This window comes from Salmo salar, chromosome ssa08, assembly GCF_905237065.1.
Source record: "Salmo salar chromosome ssa08, Ssal_v3.1, whole genome shotgun sequence".
NCBI lineage: Eukaryota > Metazoa > Chordata > Actinopteri > Salmoniformes > Salmonidae > Salmo > Salmo salar.
The window spans coordinates 9,961,052-9,982,756 of record NC_059449.1 but is presented as its reverse complement, the minus strand read 5'-3'; the positions used below and the strand labels follow the sequence as shown (position 1 = coordinate 9,982,756).

The window sequence follows — 21,705 nt, the reverse complement described above, 5'->3', positions numbered from 1 at the left end:
TAGCTGGGCTAACAACACATGTGGAATTACTGATGCTAGCATTAGATGTGCTCGTGGAAGCAGAACAACTTGTGTCGTTGACTTGTGCAGGTGTAGTACTGCTGGTAGTAGCAGTACTACCAGTAGAGCTGGTATGTGTGTAGCTGGACACGGGCCTTACTTTTTTTTAACCATTTATCAATTTTCGAGCAAACGGAATGAGCAGCAGCTACGTTTGGCTACATACAGACCGTTGGTGGAATTCCCGCAAGAGAGTAACGGTTAATGTGATTGGATGTTAATTATTTGACTAGGCTACCTGTATTTGACATGGTGTTGTTATTTTGCTGAACACTAGATGGTTGAATTTTATTTTTGGCAGTGAAACGAGGCTACTCGAGTGAGAGAAAAAACCTCACCCAATGTATAGCCCCGTTGGAAAATATATAAATGGACTGTTTGATAATGTGAAAAAAAGTGTGTTAGCAAGAATGGAGTAGAAAATAATAAAATGCAATACAATAGAAATACTTTATTCCATCTACATTACCTCAGTAAGGTAAATATTCAACTGTCCATGTTCTAGCCAAGGATTACTCTCTCTCTAAAAACAGGTATTTACAAGCCTGTTTCAAATTATTAACAAAGGGTTAATGAGGGGTATGTGGTTAATTACCATCTTACCCCAAGACACTTCACAACTATAATATGCCAGCTAAGGAATGGTTCCCACATATCCCCTGCGTACATCTCAAGCCACACTGCTACGATTTCTCCCCATTGTGGACACTCCTATATCTGATAAGGCTAGTCAGGAAGGAGAAGCTCTTGTAACATAGTTTGCACTTCAAGGATCTCTCCTTGGTGTGAACAGTCTGGTGCCTTTTTACGTAGTTCGCCACAGCGAAGAGTTTCCCACACGTGGGGCAGGCGTACAGCTAATTGGCGTCGGTCCTAATACTTGGCCTCCCATGTTGTCACCCAATGACACCAGAGGTAGAAGCAGGAGCCACCACCCTTAGGTGGTTAGTCTTTGAGCTGCCTCCTTGACCTCTAGCTATTGTTTTGGTGTTGTTGTGATTGGGTACTGTGTTATAGGCTAGGTACCTCTTCTGGTGAACGCCTATCCAGAAGCTGTCTGTATTCATGGGGTAACAATGAGGTAGGTGAGTAATGCTAGATCCAGGCCTTCTATGAAGCCGTTCACCAGGCATTAGTAGACAGATTTCCTGATAGACTCCCCACAGCTGGAATTCCGTGATTTTAGTTGCAAGGCCATTTGGCCTTCAAGAGGTGCCCAATCTTCCAGGGCACCAAAGCCATCTGCCAGGGCACCAAGGACATCTGCTAGGGCACCAAGGCCGTTAACCAAAATAGCCAATTAAATTGATTTGAAAACCAAAAAACACTCGCTATTCTGTTAAGAAAAACATAAGTGTATGTAAATGTACGTAAATAATTTGCCTGCAGGTCAAAGTGTACGTGATAGCCTATGCGTATTGGCTACAGCCTGTCATATCCAGACCGATGCTGACATGAGGGAACCCCTGAAAATGTAGCCAAACTTTAATGAGACTTTTAATTACACATTTTATATATATATAGGCTAAACACCAGTCATGTTTGACAAATATAATGTAGGATCATTATTAATATCCAAAGGCCTGATTCTGTCGAAAATACTTGAGGCATTGTTTGTTCCGACAGGAAAGAAAGGCCAGTGCCTGTTGTGCACTGCAACATCACCCACATGGCAATCTGTATATTAATTTGAAACTATGTAACCGTAAATGTAACTGTTTAAAACCTGGACGTTTTTTATCATTTTATGAGGCATGTCTTACCATTTTCCAACCATAGGAATGTCAAGGGGGATTATTTTATAAACACTTCCTCATATCCCATTGAAACCAGTAGGGCCTATTTTTCTCATGTTCTCAACTTTCTTTCCTTGTCCAGCAGCCAAAGACACAATCCTAGTCATATTAACAACCCATGCTTGTTGTTGCATCTTTAGATCTTCCCTCTTTCTAAATAATTTTTTAAGGATATTTTCATCCCTGTCATATGAAACCACTTGCATTTGCAGTGTACTTTTGAGAATGGTGTTTTCCTACTAATTGCATTTTGGAACATTCACGGTTATAGCCTACGCATTGCTGCGTTCATAATGTGAAGAAATAGCCTAATAGTTTAGCAAGATTTTATACTAAACCTTCTGATCTGTTGCATAAGTCTCATTGCTTTTAAAAGGGTTTTTGATGTACAGGGGTTGTATTAATTTGAGATCTATCACATCCCACAACATGTTCGGAATATATCTTTCTCGCACAGAAGGACAAGCTGACCAATAGAATAAGTCAAATTTAGTACTATGGGGGATAGTAGATTGACATAGGCTGTTCGTTGGGCCTACTCATCTTGTTGGCTGACGAAAAGTAAATGTAAACAGTTCTAGCATCTTCAATATGCGCCTTGGACACACGCCATTGCATCCCAGATGTGTCTCTCTGATGACCACCAGGACTGAGGTTGTTCAGTCCACCTGTCCACAGGTTGTGTTCTGTGTGGTGGTTGTTGTGGAGTCTGCCCCTCCTGATCTGGGGCCAGGGTTTGTGACCAGCCGATTCAGAGGTCCGGTCTCTCCCGCCAGCAACACCGTATATCAGCAGGTCCTCATGGACTGCAGACTGTAAACACAAATTGTACAGAAGAGCATATAGAGGTTTATATCAGAAACTCTTTGCTGTAGAAACATGATATTTTAAAATCACAGTCAAGCCCATCTCTAACACTGTGATTTAAGTACATAACAATAACGGATCCATTGGAGTTTAATGTAAAAAATGTCCATATGTGAATTAAGTATAATGTTTTGGTTTGACTGAGATAAGGAATACTCAGTCCCTGCAATGACCCAAAAATAACCAAGTCAGTCAGCAGAGTCCATTGTGTATTTAATTTCAACAAAATTGTCATTTACTCACATAATGTAGAATTACACAGAAGTAGAATAACTGTTCTCACTGTGGTTACAGTTTTATTTTTTGTAAATCTGGTACCCACACTTTGATCAAATGAATTTTAGAATACTTTGGAAAAGGTTCAACAATTCACACATCTTCATGTCAAGTAAACATGAATTAGGGCACTCATTTCCTCATTATAAAACACCAGCATCAGACATAATAAGGTTGTCACTTTTCACCAGTGAAGCATTTTTACAGACACCATCACCATATCCTCTACTCTGCCTCATCATTGGGGAGAAGGGCCTCGGTCAGGGAGGTGACCAAGAACCCGATGGTCACTATGACAAATCTCTAGAGTTCCTCTGTGGAGATGGGAGAACCTTCCAGAAGGACAACCATCTCTGCAGCACTCCACCAATCAGGTCTTTATGGTAGAGTGGCCAGACAGAAGCCAATCCTCAGTTAAAGGTACATGACAGCCCACTTGGAGTTTACCAAAAGGCACCTAAAGACTCTCAGACCATGAGAAACAATATTTTCTGGTCTGATGAACCCAAGATTGAACTCTTTGACCTGAATGCCAAGAGTCATGTCTGGAGGAAACCTGGCACCATCCCTACAGTGAAACATGTTGGTGGCAGCATCATGCTGTGGGGATGTTTTCAGCAGCAGGGACTGGGAGACTAGTCAGGATCGAGGGAAAGATGAACGGACCAAAGTACAGAGATTCTTGATGAAAACCTGCTCCAGAGCGCTCAGGACCTCAGACAGGGGCAAAGGTTCACCTTGAAACAGGACAACGACCCTAAGCACACAGCCAACACAATGCAGGAGTGGCTTCAGGACAAGTCTCTGAATGTCCTTGAGTGGCCCAGCCAGAACCAAGACTTGAATCCGATTGAACATCTCTGGAGAGACCTGAAAATAGCTGTGCAGCAATGCTCCCCATCCAACCTGACAGAGCTTGAGGTGCCCCGAGTGGCTCAGCGGTCTAAGGCACTGCATCTCAGTGCAAGTTGCGTCACTACAGTCCCTGGTTCAAATCCAAGCCTTATCACACCCGTCCGTGATTGGGAGTCCCATAGGGTGGTGCACAATTGGCCCAGCGTCGTCCAGGTTTGGCCGGGGTAGGTTGTCATTGTAAATAAGAATTTGTTCTTAACTGACATGCCTAGTTAAATAAAGGTTAAAAAAAAATATTACAAAAAATTAAGAGCATCTGCAGAGAAGAATGGGAGAAACTCAACAAAGTACTGAGTAAAGGGTCTGAATACTTATGTAAATCTGATATCAGTTTTTTATTTTTAATACATTTGAAAATAATTTAAAAAAAAAAAGTTTTTGCTTTGTCATTATGGGGTATTTACTGTGTGTAGATTGATGAGGGGGAAAACGATTTAATCAATTTTAGAATAAGGCTGTAACTTAACAAAATGTGTAAAAAGTCAAGGGGTCTGAATACTTTCCGAATGCACTGTTTTAGACCATGCATTTAAGCTATGCATGGTCTACATTATCAGATGTGCTACTAGCAAGAAGCATTATTACCTGTAGCCCAGAGGCATAGTTGCTATAAAATGTACATAGGCTGAAGCATTTTTTAACAAATGCCAAAACTGCTTTGAAAATACATTTGACAAAACTGCTTTCAAAAGTGTTTTCCTGCGATTGCATTAAGAATTGTTGTGCATTGACTGCTTGTCAGAATATATGTAGCCCTCCCATTGTGCTTTAAACTTGAATGAGCCTCGAGAGGAATATTTATCTGGCATAGAAAGGGAAGGGGGCGGGTGGGATATACCGAGTCAGTTGTACAACTGAAAATGTGGCATTTAACCCAACCCCTCTGAATCAGAACACACAAGGTAAACAGGTACAGTGCTTCATTTGAGCCGGATCCTGCCAGACCAGGATCCGGAACCTCTCGGTTTAAGACTGTTTTGTCCCGGAACATATTTGGCAGGATCCGGTACCTCTTTTGTCATGGATTTTTCTCTCTCAATTGCCTCTTTGTTTATTCTCCTGCCCCCACAAAAAAAAACGTTATGTGAAAAAGTACATTTTCAGGAGGGGTCTAATGTTCTAAGAGTTGATTTGGGTTGGGCCGGCCCGGGTTTAGAGTTTGAGCAACATTGTAACCTATGTTTGAGACCAACGCTTGGCGGTGGCTGTGTGAGAAGCGCGCCTGTATCTAACTAGAATGAGATTCAATTTCTATGATCTCTCGCTCTTGGCTCTGATAGACATGAGCCTGCAACTCATCTCTCCAGCGTTGCACTTCATAATTTATTTCCTTATAGAATCAAAGCTACGCGAAGGGTTCTGGAGGAACTGCAGCACGACTGATAAATTGAAATAGATTTGCCGAAGTTATAGAATTACTGCTGTTTGTTCAAAAATAAACGAAATCATTCAGAATAGCCTAATACACCATGAAAATGTATATAATTTACCAACAGAGGATCATTGGCTTCTTTTTTAAATAGCCTAGCTGTGGATTGTACCCCAATAACAAAGAATAGCCTATAGTCGGGAACACGCGGCAAATCTGTCAGTGAAATATCAGCACGCAGACCAAACAGGCCTTAAAACCTCTTAGGGATAGGGGGCGGTATTTTCACGTCCGGATGAAAAGCGTGCCCAGAGTAAACTGTCTGCTATTCAAGCCCAGAAGCTAGGATATGCATATTATTAGTAGATTTGGATAGAGAACACTCTGAAGTTTCTAAAACTGTTTGAATGATGTCTGTGAGTATAACATAACTCATATGGCAGGCAACCTGAGAAAAATCCAACCAGGAAGTGGGAAATCTGAGGCTTGTAGTTTTTCAAGTGATTCCCTATCCAATATACAGTGTCTGTGGGGTCATATTGCACTTCCTAAGGCTTCCACTATATGTCAACAGTCTTTAGAACGTTGTTTCAGGCTTCTACTGTGAATGGGGAGCGAATAAGAGCATATGGAGTCAGGTATCTGGAAAAAAAGGCATGATGAGCTCAGTAACGCGAGCTGAGTTCATCTTCATTCCTAAAGAGAAAGGAATTGTCCGGTTGGAATTTTATTGAAGATTTATGATAAAACATCCTAAAGATTGATTCTATACATCGTTTGACATGTTTCTACAAACTGTAGTATAACTTTTTGGACTTTTCGTCTGGACTTAGTAAGCGCACGCCTTGCATTTGGAATAGTGAACCTAACGCGCGAACAAAATGGAGGTATTTGGACATAAAGATGAACTTTATCGAACAAAACTAACATTTATTGTGGAACTGGGATTCCTGGGAGTGCATTCTGATGAAGATCATCAAAGGTAAGTGTATATTTATAACACTTTTCTGACTTCTGTTGACTGCACAACATGGCGGGTATCTGTATAGCTTCTTTTGGTGTCTGAGCGCTGTACTCAGATTATTGCAAAGTGTGCTTTCGCCGTGAAGCTTTTTTTAAATCTGACACAGCGGTTGCATTAAGGAGAAGTGTATCTTTAATTTTGTGCATAACACTTGTATATTTTATCAAAGTTTATGATAAGTATTTCTGTAAATTGATGAGGCTCTCTGCAAAGTCACCGGAGGTTTTGGAGGCAAAACATTACTGAACATAACGCGCCAATGTAAAGTGAGATTTTTGGATATAAATATGAACTTTATCGAACAAAACATACATGTATTGTGTAACATGAAGTCCTATGAGTGCCATCTGATGAAGATCATCAAAGGTTAGTGATTAATTTTATCTCTATTTCTGCTTTTTGTGACTCCTCTCTTTGGCTGGAAAATGGCTGTATGTTTTTTTGTGACTAGGTGCTGACCTAACATAATCGTTTGGTGTGCTTTCGCTGTAAAGCCTTTTTGAAATCGAACACTGTGGTTGGATTAATGAGAATCTTACCTTTAAAATGGTGTATAATACTTGTATGTTTGAGGAATTTTAATTATGAGATTTTTGCTGTTTTGAATTTGGCGACCTGCACTTTCACTGGCTGTTGTCAAATCGATCCCGCTAAAGGGATTTGATCCGTAAGAAGCAATATTTCAAACACAATCGAGGGAAAACACAGGTTGGAAAGCAATGGCTCCTGCTGAAAAGAGAAGACTTTTCTGTATGCTACCAAAATATTTGATCAACTTCCAAATATTGTTTTACAAAAGAGAGAAAAGCTTTTGGCATGAGCGCATCGACAATCACCAGCGAGTGACCTGTGCATCATTGGGTGAGTCAATGAAACTGGAAAGCATTTTAAGGACTATAATTTCCTCCTCATATTGTAGCCTACATATTGTAGCCTATATACACACCTAGGCCTAAGCTATTGATGGATTCAAGACAAGGTGGCTTTTATTGATCTCAGATTCTCGGTTTGACAGTGACAAAGTAGCCTGCCATTTAGATAATTTGTGCAGAATTAAAAAAGATTCTGCCAAAGTCTCCAGTCATGTAAATTACGTAGAATTGCATGAAATGCGTTTATAAAAGGCCAACTTTTTCTCGGACCCTAGGCTACTAAAAATGTTCCCCGTGTGTGCAACTTCTATAAGTGCTTCTACTCTACTGCTCCATGCAACTACTCAAATGCGATGATATGCATGCAATGCTTTATTATAAAGGTGTTTTTTTCCCCCTCATGCGTTCTGGTATCTTAGAACTCCCCAGGTCACCCCCCTCTAGGGCTCACTTTGTTCTGGCACCTCCAAATTTACAAAGTAGGCACTGAATAGGTACACTATTCTACTATTGGACTGTCTGATTTGGTTTTAATAATAACAACATTACATGGAAAAAAATAGTAGCACTGGACAGTAACATCCTGAGTGATGAAGTAGAGCCTTTGAATTACTTTTCCAGCAGCTACAGTAAGCTACACACCACTGTCTGAGTTGAGAGCGCTGCTGAGGTGCCCTTTACAGACCATTTCATCCCTTCCATCTGAACATTGGAGTGTCATCAACAATCATGCATGTCAGTTCAGTGCACACAGTTTAACAGAGAATATGCAATATTTGGGAAAATATTTCGATGAACAAACATGCTTCTGTCTGTATTAGGCTATGTCATCTCCAAACCAGAATCCATATGACTGAAATCCATGGCAGTGACTGAGAACTTTATGGAACTAATGTTATACATGGGCCATGTGCTTTTTCTGCTGGTGTATACTGAGGTATCTCCTCTCTGAGAACCTCTTCCCACAGTGTGTACAGATGAACGGCCTCTCTCCAGGTTCATCTTCAGCTGGTGGGAGAACCTGTTTTCACACTGGGGCAGCTGTAGGATTTCTCCCCTGTGTGGACTGTCTGGTGCCTCTTCAGGTTGGAAAAGTGGGAGGAATTGGCCCTGCACAGATGGCAGCAGAATGATTTCTCCCCTGTGTGCATCCTCTGGTAGATCTCCACCTGTTTGGTGAAACTGAAGGCTTTCTCACAGAATGAACACGGGAAGCGCTTTTCTTTACTACTGGATCTACTGATAGCATTACTACTACTGTAATTTGTGTAGCAATTTAGTGTTGAGGCACTGGCATTGTCTGAGGTCTGGTTTAACATTAGGGGAGTGTGAGGAGGATGAAGGCCAGGGAGTGTCTGTGTTGTCTCAGGGTCCATGTTCCAGTTGATAGATCCTATAGAAGGCAGGCTGAAGGCAGCACCTGTTAGGGGGTTAACCTGAGGTGCCATCAGTCTCTCTGAATCACAACTATAGGAGCAGGATGGAGCATCTTTAGCCGAGTCAGTATCTGTTCTCTCCCCCCGCATACGGACACCACCCCGTCCCCGCAGACCAAATCTACGCCTCGCCCTGGTACTCAGCCCGTCTTTTGTCATGGAAACTAAGTTCAGTTGTTGTTTTGTGTTCGACTGTTTCTGGTTGTGGTGTTGATACCCAGACCAGAGTTGAGGACGCTGTCTCATCCACTGACTCCCACTATGTCGCTTCTGGTCCTGGCCTGCTCGGGGGAAGTCGTCCCCTGGGCCCTTGGCTGCACCCATCTGGGTCTGGGAATCCAAGATGGCCACCCAGTCTCCTCTTTTAGTCTCCAGACCAACACCATCAGAGAACTCTACATATACAGTTGAGTCAATGTTTGTTTTAGTATCTAAACAAGTTTTATTCATTTCATTGTATGCCCATTAGTAATATAATAACATATGCCATTTAGCAGATACTTTTATCTAAAGCGACTTAGTCATTCATGCATACATTTTATGTACGGGTGGCCCTGGGAATTGAACCCACAACCATGACTGTGCAAGTGCCATGCTCTACCAACTGAGCCATACGTACAGTGCCTTCAGAAAGTATTCATACCGCTTGACTTATACCACATTTTGTTGTGTTACAGCCTGAATTCAAAATGTTTTAATAATTTATTTTCTCACCCATCTACATACAATACCCCATAATGAATGACAAAGTGAAAACTGTTTGCAAATGTATTGAAAATGAAATGCAAAAATCTAATTTACATAAGTATTCACACCCGAGTCAATATTTGTATAAGCACTTTGGCGGCGATTACAGCTTTGAGTCGTCTTGGGTATGTCTGTATCAGCTTTGCACATCTGGATTTGGGGATTTTCTCCCATTCTTCCTTGTAGATCTTCGAAAGCTCTGTTAAGTTAGATGGGGAGCTGCCGTGAACAGCAATCTTCATGTCTTAACACAGATTTTCAAATATGATTCAAGTCTCGGCTTTGGCTGGGCCAATCAAGGACTTTCACATTCTTGTTCTGAAGCCATTACAGTGTTGCTTTGGCTGTATGCTTGTAGTCATTCTCCTGTTGGAACGTAAATCTTCGCCCCCAGTCGAAGGTTTTTTGCATTCTGAAGCAGGTTCTCATCAATGATTTTCCTGTATTTGGCTCCATTTATTGTTTTCTCTATCCTTACCAGTCTCCAGGTCCTGCCGCTGAAAAGTAGCACCATAGCATGATGCTGCCACCACCATGCTTCACAGTAGGGATGGTGTTAGAGGGGGGGAAGAGTTGTGCCTGGTTTTCTCCAAACATAGCACCTTGGATTCAGGCCAAAGAGTAACATTTTTGTCTCATCAGAACACAGAATCTCAGTCTTTCACATGCCTTTATGCCAACTCCAGGTGTGCTGTCATGTACCTTTTTCTCAGGAGTGGCTTCCGTCTGGCCACTCTCCCATAAGTCCCAAATCCCAACTCTGCAGTTCTGTCAGAGTGGTCATTGGGTTCTTGGTCACCTCTCTGACCAAGGTCCTTCTTACACGGTTGCTCAGTTTGGTTGGACGGCCAGCTCTAGGCAGAGTCAGGGTACTTCCATATGTGTTCTTGGAAACGTTCAACACTCTAGAAACTGTATTATAACCTTCCCCAGATATACGCCTCATCACAATTCTATCTTGGAGATCTACGGGCCGTTCCTTGGACGTCATGGTATAGTTTCTGCTCTGACATGCACTGTCAACTGTGGGACCTTACACAGAGTGTACAAAATATTAGGAACACCTCTTTCCATGACATGGACTGACCAGGTGAATCCAGGTGAAAGCAATTTGCCCTTATTGATGTCACCAGTTAAATCGACTTCAATCAGTGCAAATGACAGGGAGGAGACAGGTTAAAGAAGGGTTTTTAAGCCTTGAGACATTAATTGTGTACGTGTGCCATTCAGAGGGTAAATGTATCAAGAATGGTCCACCACCCAAAGGACATCCAGCCAAAGACGGCTCACTGATGAAACGGAGGCAAAGGAGGCTGACACAAATTGTGCAGCACAACAGACTGGCTAGTGTGAGTCAACTAACAGTCCAGTACAACATTGGTGCCCAAATAACCACAAAATAATAAACAGCTCATAGTACCTTGACACAAAGGGATTATGGCAGCTGACAAACTTACAGAGTTCCACTTCTTTCAGCAAAAAACAAGAAACTGCGGCTGCAGTGTGGCAAAGAACAAAAACACTGGAGAATGTGAAAAACATTGCCTGGTCTGATGAATCCCTGGTTCCTGCTGTTTCACACTGATGGGAGGACTAGGGTATGGAGAAAACCACGAGTACATGCATCCATCATACCACGTGTCAACATTGCAGACTGGTGGTGGTGTGATGGTGTGTTTTCATGGCACACATTTAGGCACTTGATAAAAGTGGAGCAACGTTTGAATGCCACAGGATATCTGAACATCATCGCCAATCAGGTGCATCCCTTCATGTCAGCAGTGTATCCATCTGTGAATAGATTTTTTCCAGCTGGATAATGCCCCAGCCACAAGGCTAGGATTGTCCAGGAATGGTTCCACAAACATGACAGCGAATTCAACTTACTGCAGTGGCCTGCCCAGTCACCAGATCACAATCCAAGTGAAGATCTGTGGGATGAGATGGAACGAGCTATTCAGAGTAGAGATCAACTTCCAGCCAACTTGACACAACTGTGGGAAGCATTGGAGTCAACATGGGCCAGCATCCCTGTGGAACACTTTCGACACCTTGTTGAGTCCATGCCCTGACGAATTGAGGCTGTTCTGAGGGCAAAAGGGGGTGCAACTCAGTATTAGGAAGTTATACTGTTTTGTACACTCAGTGTATATAGACAGGTGTGTTTCTTTCTAAATCATGTCCAAACAATTGAATTGGCCACAGGTGGACTCCAATCATGTTGTAGTGACATTTCAAGGATGATTGAAGGAAATTGGATGCACCTGAGCTCAATTTGGAGTGTCATAGCAAATGGGTGTGAATACTTATGTAAATGAGATATTTCTGTATTTCACTTTCAATAAATGTGAAAAATACTAAAAACGTGTTCACTTTGTCATTATGGGGTATTGTGTGTAGATGTGGAATAAGTCAAGGGGTATGAATACTTTCTGAAGACACTGTATATTAAGTTCTGTATATGTATTTCTCCCTTACCTTCCTCCCCCATCTTTAGTCCACTCAGCAGGTCAATGCTCTCTGGTCTGTCTTCAATTGGGCATGGTCCCACGCTTAAGACAAACTGGACCCATATCCACAAAGTGCTGATCGAGGATCAGTTCCCCACCTGTCTACATAGTCTTATTCATTATGATCTAAAAGGCTAAATTTATCCTAGATCAGCACTCCGACTCTGAGAGGCTTTGTGGATATGGACTAGAGGTTGACCGATTATGATTTTTCAATGCCGATACCGATTATTGGAGGCCCCAAAAAAGATACCGATTAATCGGCCGATTTTTATATATATTTGTAATAATGACAATTACAACAATACTGAATGAACACTTACTTTAACTTAATATAATACATAAATAAAATCAATTTAGTCTCAAATAAATAATGAAACATGTTCAATTTGATTTAAGTAATGCGGTTTAAAGAAAAAGTGTTGGAGAAGAAAGTAAAAGTGCAATATATGCCATGTAAAAAAGCTAACGTTTAAGATCCTTGCTCAGAACATCAGAACATATGAAAGCTGGTGGCTCCTTTAAACATGAGTCTTCAATATTCCCAGTTAAGAAGTTTTAGGTTGTAGTTATTATAGGAATTATAGGACTATTTCTCTCTATACCATTTGTATTTCATATAATTTTTACTATTGGATGTTCTTATAGGCACATTAGTATTGCCAGCCTAATCTCGGGAGTTGATAGACTTGAAGTCATAAACATATGCAAACGCAGGTAAGTGCTGTTTGAATGAATGCTTACGAGCCTGCTGCTGCCTACCACCATTCAGTTAGACTGCTCTATCAAATCATAGACTTAATTATAATATGATAAACACACAGAAATACGAGCCTCAGGTCATTAATATGGTAAAATCCGGAAACTATAATTTCGAAAACAAAACGTTTATTCTTTCAGTGAAATACAGAACTGTTCCGTATTTTATCTAACGGGTGGCATCCCTAAGTCTAAATATTGCTGTTACATTGCACAACCTTCAATGTTATGTCATAATTATGTAAAATTCTGGCAAATTAATTATGGTCTTTGCCAGGAAGAAATGGTCTTCACACAGTTCGCAACGAGCCAGGCGGCCCAAACTGCTGCATATACCCTGACTCTGCTTGCACAGAACGCAAGAAAAGTGACACAATTTCCCGAGTTAAAACAAATTCATGTTAGCAGGCAATATTAACTAAATATGCAGGTTTAAAAATATATACTTGTGTATTGATTTTAAGAAAGGCATTGGTGCTTATGGTTAGGTACACATTGGTGCAAGGACAGTGCTTTTTTTCACGAATGCGCTTGTTAAATCATCACCCGTTTGGCGAAGTAGGCTTTGATTTGATGATAAATTAACATGCAACCCCTTTGATTATATGCAATGCAGGACAAGCTAGATAAACTAGTAATATCATCAACCATGTGTAGTTAAAACCTCTATGGGCTAGGTGGGACGCAAGCGTCCCACCCGTGGTGCACTCCATCAACAGCAGGTGCATTTCAAGAGCGGCAAATTTGAATCCAAATAAATGTCAAAATTCAAATTTTTCAAACATACAACTATTTTACACCCTTTGAAAGATAAACATCTCCTTAATCTAACAACGTTTTCCGATTTTAAAAAGGTTTTACGGCGAAAGCATAAATTTAGAGTATGTTAGGACAGTACATTTACAAGAGTTGTGTGTAATGTTGTGCCAATTCAAAGACAGGCGTCACCAAAACCATAAAATCAGCTAAAATTATGCACTAACCTTTTACAATCTCCAACAGATGACACTCCTAGGACATTATGTTAGACAATGCATGCATTTTTAGTTCTATCAAGTTCATATTTATATCCAAAAACAGCGTTTTACTGTGGCGTTGATGTTCAGGAAATCGTTTCCCTCCAATAACCGGCATTCAAGTCAGCACCACAAATTAAATAATTAAAATTAGAAAACATTGGTAAAATATTATATTGTCATTTAAAGAATTATAGATTTACATCTCTTGAACGCAATCAACTTGCCAGATTTAAAAATAACCTTACTGGGAAATCACACTTTGCAATAATCTGAGCACTGCGCCCAGAAAAATACGCGTTGCGATACAGACTAGCCGCCATGTTGGGGAGATCTAAAATCGAAAATACTATGTAAATAATCCATTACCTTTGATTCTCTTCATCAGATGTCACTTCCAGGTATCACAGGTCCATAACGAATGTAGTTTTGTTCAAAAAAGCTCATCATTTATGTCCAAAAATCTCCGTCTTGTTAGCACATGATCTAAGCCCGCCGGACTTCACTTCATGAACGAGGGGGAAAAAATATATTTACGTTCGTTCAAACATGTCAAACGTTGTATAGCATAAATCATTAGGGCCTTTTTAACCAGAACATGAATAATATTCAAGGTGGACGAATGCATTCTCTTTTATAACGTATTGGAACGAGGGTACCCAACATGAACTCGCGCGCCAGGTGTCTAATGGGCCATCATCGTTCCATGGCTCTTGTTCGGTCAGATCTCCCTCCAGAAGACTCAAAACACTTTGTAAAGGCTGGTGACATCTAGTGGAAGCAATAGGAAGTGCCAAAATATTCCTCAGCCCCTGTGTTTTTCAATGGCATAGGTTTAAAGGTAATACAACACATCAGGTATCCACTTCCTGTCAGAATCTGTCTCAGGGTTTTGCCTGCCAAATGAGTTCTGTTATACTCACAGACACCATTCAAACAGTTTTAGAAACTTTAGGGTGTTTTCTATCCATATATAATAAGTATATGCATATTCTAGTTACTGGGTAGGATTAGTAACCAGATTAAATCGGGTAAATTAATTTATCCAGCCGTGCAAATACTGCCCCCTAGCCCTAACAGGTTTAACTAGTGATTATGTTAAGATTGATTGTTTTTTATAAGTTTAATGCTAGCTAGCAACTTACCTTGGCTTCTTGCTGCACTCGCGTAACAGGTGGTCAGCCTGCCATGCAGTCTCCTCGTGGAGTGCAATGTAATCGGTGTCCAAAAATGCAGATTACAGATTGTTATGAAAACTTGAAATCGGCCCTAATTAATTGGCCATGCCGATTAATCGGTCGACCTCTAATATGGACCCTGACCTAATACCATTCAGACAGTAGTTCACAGTGGGCTCACCTAAGTGAGACTGTGTGTGGTCCTGTGCTGCTCAGCTGGTTCCTCTGTGGGTTCAGGAGTTGTTGTATGGTTGTCCTCCATGACCATGGTCCTCTCAGGGTTCCCCAGACCCTCCTCATACCTCATTCATCAGCAGCACCTCAGGACCCTCCTCCTCCTGGAAGAGACAGGTGATACAGATTACACAGACATACACTCCCTCAGTTACGTACACACAGATAATAAACACACTTTCAACATGGAGTGTTTACCCATCCCCACTATGTTTGAGTCCAATACCGTAGTTACAGAATGACTTCATTGTTGTTAAATCCATCATGGTGGACGTAAATATGTTATGGGTAAAAACAAGTCAGCTAAGTCAGCTGTCAAAAGTCAGACAAATGTGACTAAACTATTTTGACGTATACAGTAGGTGTTTGTTAGTGTGTGTGTGTGTGTGTGTGTGTGTGTGTCAGAAGGTAGGCATATTTAGTGTATACAGTGAGGGGAAAAAAGTATTTGATCCCCTGCTGATTTTGTACGTTTGTCCACTGACAAAGAAATGATCAGTCTATAATTTTAATGGTAGGTTCATTTGAACAGTGAGAGACAGAATAACAACAACAAAAATCCTGAAAAACGCATGTCAAAAATGTTATAAATTGATTTGCATTTTAATGAGGGAAATAAGTATTTGACTCCTCTGCAAAACATAACTTAGTACTTAGTGGCAAAACCCTTGTTGGCCACCAGATTTGCACACATCTCAGAAGGGATTTTGTCCCACTCCTCTTTGCAGATCTTCTCCAAGTCATTAAGGTTTCGAGGCTGACATTTGGCAACTCGAACCTTCAGCTCACTCCACAGATTTTCTATGGGATTAAGGTCTGGAGACTGGCTAGGCCACTCCAGGACCTTAATGTGCTTCTTCTTGAGCCACTCCTTTGTTGCCTTGGCCGTGTGTTTTGGGTCATTGTCATGCTGGAATACCCATCCACGACCCATTTTCAATGCCCTGGCTGAGGGAAGGAGGTTCTCACCCAAGATTTGATGGTACATGGCCCTGTCCCTTTGATGCGGTGAAGTTGTCCTGTCCCCTTAGCAGAAAAACACCCCCAAAGCATAATGTTTCCACCTCCATGTTTGACGGTGGGGATGGTGTTCTTGGGGTCATAGGCAGCAATCCTCCTCCTCCAAACACTGCGAGTTGAGTTGATTCCAAAGAGCTCCATTTTTGTCTCATCTGACCACAACACTTTCACCCAGTTGTCCTCTGAATCATTCAGATGTTCATTGGCAAACTTCAGACGGGCATGTATATGTGCTTTCTTGAGCAGGGGGACCTTGCGGGCGCTGCAGGATTTCAGTCCTTCACGGCATAGTGTGTTACCAATTGTTATCTTGGTGACTATGGTCCCAGCTGCCTTGAGATCATTGACAAGATCCTCCTGTGTAGTTCTGGGCTGATTCCTCACCGCTCTCATGATCATTGCAACTCCACGAGGTGAGATCTTGCATGGAGCCCCAGGCCGAGGGAGATTGACTGTTCTTTTGTGTTTCTTCCATTTGCGAATAATCGCACCAACTGTTGTCACCTTCTCACCAAGCTGCTTGGCGATGGTCTTGTAGCCCATTCCAGCCTTGTGTAGGTCTACAATCTTGTCCCTGACATCCTTGGAGAGCTCTTTGGTCTTGGCTATGGTGGAGTTTGGAATCTGATTGATTGATTGCTTCTGTGGACAGGTGTCTTTTATACAGGTAACAAACTGAGATTAGGAGCACTCCCTTTAAGAGTGTGCTCCTAATCTCAGCTTGTTACCTGTATAAAAGACACCTGGGAGCCAGAAATCTTTCTGATTGAGAGGGGGTCAAATACTTATTTCCCTCATTAAAATGCAAATCAATTTATAACATTTTTGAGATGCATTTTTCGGGATTTTTTTGTTGTTATTCTGTCTCTCACTGTTCAAATAAACCTACCATTAAAATGATAGACTGATCATTTCTTTGTCAGTGGGCAAACGTACAAAATCAGCAGGGGATCAAATACTTTTTTCCCTTACTGTATTGGTTATAAAGCGCTGTTGGGATGTAGAATAGGGTGAGATCAGTTACCATCTTACCTCAATTAGCCACGAAATCCCTAGTTTGAAAGTGACAAACAGTTTTCTGGAAGCTGTGCTGCGCCATTTTCCCTACATTTCTCCCCACGTGGACCAGCCCCCTAGCAAATCGAGATCCAGCCAATGATATTCACCCCCTCGATGTTTTTTGAGTGATAGCTAGCAAGAATCACACACAGCAGAACAAGAGAGAGAGCAATGACGTGAATTGAACATACACTATATACACAAAAGTATGTTGACACCCCTTCAAATTAGTGGATTTGGCTATTTCAGCCACACCCGTTGCTGACAGGTGTACAAAATTGAGCACGCAGCAATGCAATCTCCATAAACAAACATTGGCAGTTGAATGGCCTTACTGAAGAGCTCAGTGTCATTCATTATGGCACCGTCATAGGACGCCACCTTTCCAACAAGTCAGTTTGTAAAATGTTTGCCCTGTTGGAGCTGCCCCGGTCAACAGCAAGTGCTGTTATTGTGAAGTGGAAACGTCTAGGAGCAACAACGACTCAGCCGCGAAGTGGTAGGCCACACAAGCTAACAGAACGGAAAGCTTAACGCTACAGCATACAATGACATTCTAGATGATTCTGTGCTTCCAGCTTTGTGGCAACAGTTTGGGAAAGGCCCTTTCCTATTTCTGCATGACAATGCCCCCGTGCACAAAGCGAGATCCATACAGAAATGGTTTCTTAAGATCGGTGTGGAAGAACTTGACTGGTCTGCTCAGAGAACTGACCTCAACCACATCGAACACCTTTGGGATGAATTGGTACACAGACTGTGAGCCAGGACTAATCGCCCAACATCAGTGCCCGACCTCACTAATGCTTGTGGCTGAATGGAATTAAGTCCCCGCAGCGATGTTCCAACATGGAAAGCCTTCCCAGAAGTGGAGGCTGTTATAGCAGCAAAGGGGGGACCAACTCCATATTAATGCCCATGATTTTGGAATGAGATGTTCGACAAGCAGGTGTCCACATAATTTAGGTCATGTGAGGTAGTACGCAATTTTCGGGGACCACTTCTGGCTCGTGGGCTACTTTCAGAAGAACTGGCTAAAAAGAATAATGAAAGTCTTAGAATTAAAAGTCCCATTTTGTGTTTATTAAACAAACAAGTTTTAAATACTCCATATGAAAACCACAAATACACGTCTCAACTAAAAATCTGCATGAACTTGATAAACTGCATATATTTTCTCATTAAAAGTGTCTTGGGGGAAAAATTAAGTAGTTGAATGGAAGTAATGAAATCGGCATTTGTGAACATCATATAGCCTACACCAGGACTCTCCAACCCTGTTCCTTCGAGAGCTATCGTCCTGTAGGTTCACTCCAACCCTAATCTAGCACAACTGATTCTAATAATTAGCTGGTTGATAAGCTGAACCAGGCTCGATACAAGTAGGGTTGGAGCAAAAACCTACAAGAGACCCCTGGCCTACACAGTACAAACACAATATGTAGCAGGCTTTTTAGGCTTATAAACTGTATGCCTTATATAATCAGAAAATGTCTGGTTGCAATATTCTACCCAGGAATATTCAACACTGAAATGTGTTACTCTCGTTATTCCAAACACATCTATGGATCTATTCTGCTGACAACAATGAAAATCAATCTTTGTCTTTAATACAGGGCTTGATCTAAACGTCAGAAGCCATCGAGTGGAATGGTTACTTTCTATATTATAGAGTGGAATGGTTTTTTTGCTGGTGTATCCTGAGGTAGCTCCTCTCTGAAAAACTCTTACTACAATGCGTACAAGCAAACGGCCTTTCTCCCGTGTGGACCTTCAGGTGCATCTTCAGCTGGTGCTGGCGGGAGAACCTTTTCTCACACTGGGGGCAGCTGTAGGGTTTCTCCCCTGTATGGACCCTCTGGTGCCTCTTCAGGTTGCCAGCCTGGGCAAAGCTCATGTGACATTGGGTACAGCTGAAGGGTTTTACCCCTGTGTGGACCCTCTGGTGCCTCTTCAGGTCACCAGCCTGGGCGAAGCGCATGTGACACTGGGTACAGCTGAAGGATTTCACCCCTGTGTGGACCCTCTGGTGGATCTCCACATTCTGGGGGCAAGGGGAGTGGGTTGTGACATTTGGATTCATCTCTAAGCTTTCCCTATAATCTAAGAAATCTCTACCTTGTGAGTGTCCTTCTCCTGAGGGAGTCTCGTCTACATTCCATGTGGGAGGAGCGTCTCCCTCCACTTTCACAGTCACCTCATCTACCACTATAACCTCCCCTTTCTTATCTAGGGACCCTTCAGAGTATACACTACTACTGTACCGGTTCCAGTCCCCTCTAGACAGATCATTCTGTGTCTCTAAACCCAAGGATATGTTGCCAGGGTCCATCTCTGTAGCGTAAGAACAAGACAGATCATCACCTCCAGTGTCTAACGTGTCACCATCACCACAAGAATGAACCATCCCCTGGCTCTGGTAAAATACTGGTAGGTATTCTGAGCCAGGAGCAGGAGGACAACCCAGTGGCCCTAGTCTCTCTGGGTCTGATCGGTGGTCAGATCCTGTGCGTAAGAGCCTGTGTGTTACAGTTAAAGTCTCTGTGTCTGTCGCTGACTTGAGGATGGCGTTCGGCGTTCCACTGACCTCCGTGATGCTGCGTCGAGTCCTGACCTGCGGTGCGACGAAGGTGGCGAGGTCCTCCGTGGCTACAGGGAGCGCCACTCCAGTCTCTGCACCCGTCTGGATGTCTCTGCTGTGTCTTGAGTTCTCCTCTCCTTCAGTCTTCTCCTGCTTGACCCCAGGTCCTGCAGCCTCTGCTGACTGACACAAAAAGAGAGAAGGTTATTACCTGTACAGTGGAATTGGATAACAATGTCGTAGGGCTCTCACATGCTGAGGATGTACATGTAAGCAAATTAATAGATGAGGGAGCCTTTCTGAAATAAAAGGGCAATGTTTGACGAACTGTCATTTTCAATGTCACACTATGACAGAAACCTCTATCACGATAACATGCTGGGTTGAGGATCCACTCCCCTCATCTATAGCTATGGGTTGGTCATCTCTCCACGCATTGTGTTCCGCTGGCTTCACAAAGCTCTTAAGGCCTCCAGTGAGATGTCCTTCACCTAAGAGAGTGATTGGGGAAAAAGGGGTGGTTAAGTTAGGTACTGTCAATGCTCAACGCTATATTGAACACTGTTTACAATTGGCAAGGATGTAAGGTAACACTTCTCATAACGTCAAGATATACTATTGATGGATTGATTATGTTCCATGCATCATATTCTTTTAATTGAGTATGATAATAGGAATCTCAGTAAATCAACAATCTGGTTAGAATATGATATTGTCTTTGTGCAAGAATCATTTGTTCTTCATTGACCTACCTGGTAAAAAAAAAAAGCTAAACAAAAAAAAAGCTAGATAGCCTACACCAGGACTCTCCAACCCTGTTCCAATCCGATCCTATTCCACCTTTGATTCCCATCCTTGAGATTGAATAACGACTGGTATTCAAACTCATTAAAAAAGGAGAAATGTTCCAAGACCCAATTCTACGTAACACAACTGAACACATGCACAGAGGGGAAAGGGGCGATAGCCTCAGACTTCTGCAAAATGTACCTCTTGCCATTCCTCTGTATCGGTCGAGGATCTTGACACTACTGGGACGACTAGTGAGGACGCGCTCTCGCATTGTCTTCTCTGCGCGCTCCCGTGCCACCTTCAGTTCCAGTAGCTGCAGTTTTCTCCGCAATGCCCTGTTTTCTTTCTGGCTTTGAGTTATTTCCAAACGAAACACTGCATAGTCGTCGTCTACGAGTTTACATATCTCTGCAACGGCTGAATTCGCTAGCACCTCCATGATGGAGGCTAATTGAGTGTGAAAAACCATACAGTTAGCCATTGTTAGCTAACGTTAGCAGATAGCTAGGTAGCGTTACCTAGATAACATCTATCAACCAAGTCCTATTTCCAACGCGAATCAAACGTTACCTGGGGAAAGTATTAATCATATTTTGAGTTCCAAGGTGTTAAAACAGGTCTAAATAACACCAATAAAAATGCTAACGTGGAAATTATTCTTGGTTACTGTTCTTTTCCGTTTACACTAAAGAGAAAGGATCTTATTGGTTGGCGTAATAGCTGAAAGGGTGTGGTTAAAGTGATACGTAATCCTCGCTGTTCTCTGAAGTACTGTACTGGTTATTACATAATGGCGTCTTTCTGCAAGCACACACTCAGCCATGTTGGTCAAAGCCCAAGGTGAAATTGTAAGAGTTTTGGATAAACGAGAAAAAAATCAGGTCGTCTGTGGTAAACACAGGTTTTAGGAGATCTTATACGTCTTCTATGAGATGTTCTTCATCAGCCAACGTAACTTTTTGTGAATTTTGAAGCATTTGAGATGTTAAAACATTTATGTAATCAACGCACGCACATAAAGACTTCACAATTCATAAAGGTAATATTAACTGACTGATATTATCTCATGGGTCGTTCCATGTCATTTCAGCAAGCCATTTTAGGCTGTCCTGAAATCGTTTCTGTAGTTAGAAACAAGATTACCATTCCTGCAACATTATTTTGATGAAATATAATTTGAAATTAAAGCAATTG

General features: G+C 41.9%; 1 protein-coding gene across 2 annotated transcripts; it reads right to left on the bottom strand.

Annotated features, from left to right (window-relative positions):
- Nucleotides 1–491: 491 nt before the first annotated feature.
- On the bottom strand, nucleotides 492–21,217 carry LOC106610109 (zinc finger protein 213). 2 transcript variants are annotated; one of them, XR_006770858.1, is made up of 5 exons: nucleotides 20,710–21,217; nucleotides 20,080–20,210; nucleotides 19,726–19,902; nucleotides 15,007–15,163; nucleotides 492–2,669 (listed from the first exon to the last, which is right to left on the bottom strand). XR_006770858.1 is itself a non-coding variant. In XM_014209279.2 (3 exons), the coding sequence occupies exons 1-3, from the start codon at nucleotides 20,990–20,992 to the stop codon at nucleotides 18,805–18,807; spliced, it is 1,512 nt and encodes a 503-aa protein (XP_014064754.1). In that variant the 5' UTR covers nucleotides 20,993–21,217; the 3' UTR covers nucleotides 18,200–18,804. The 2 variants fall into 2 exon arrangements, 1 of the variants encoding a protein (XP_014064754.1); XM_014209279.2 differs by lacking the exons at nucleotides 492–2,669; nucleotides 15,007–15,163 and having other exon boundaries at nucleotides 18,200–19,902.
- Between the last annotated feature and the right edge of the window lie 488 nt (nucleotides 21,218–21,705).

What these genes read in the sequence shown, in the direction of transcription:
- LOC106610109 (XM_014209279.2), bottom strand. Translation starts at nt 20,992, where the DNA reads ATGGCTAACTGTATGGTTTTTCACACTCAATTAGCCTCCATCATGGAG. An exon ending in ATACAGAGGAATGGCAAGAG is followed by an intron (nt 20,211 to 20,709) that starts GTACATTTTGCA and finishes TCACTCTCTTAG; the next exon opens with GTGAAGGACATCTCACTGGA. An exon ending in AGCATGTTATCGTGATAGAG is followed by an intron (nt 19,903 to 20,079) that starts GTTTCTGTCATA and finishes TTTTTGTGTCAG; the next exon opens with TCAGCAGAGGCTGCAGGACC.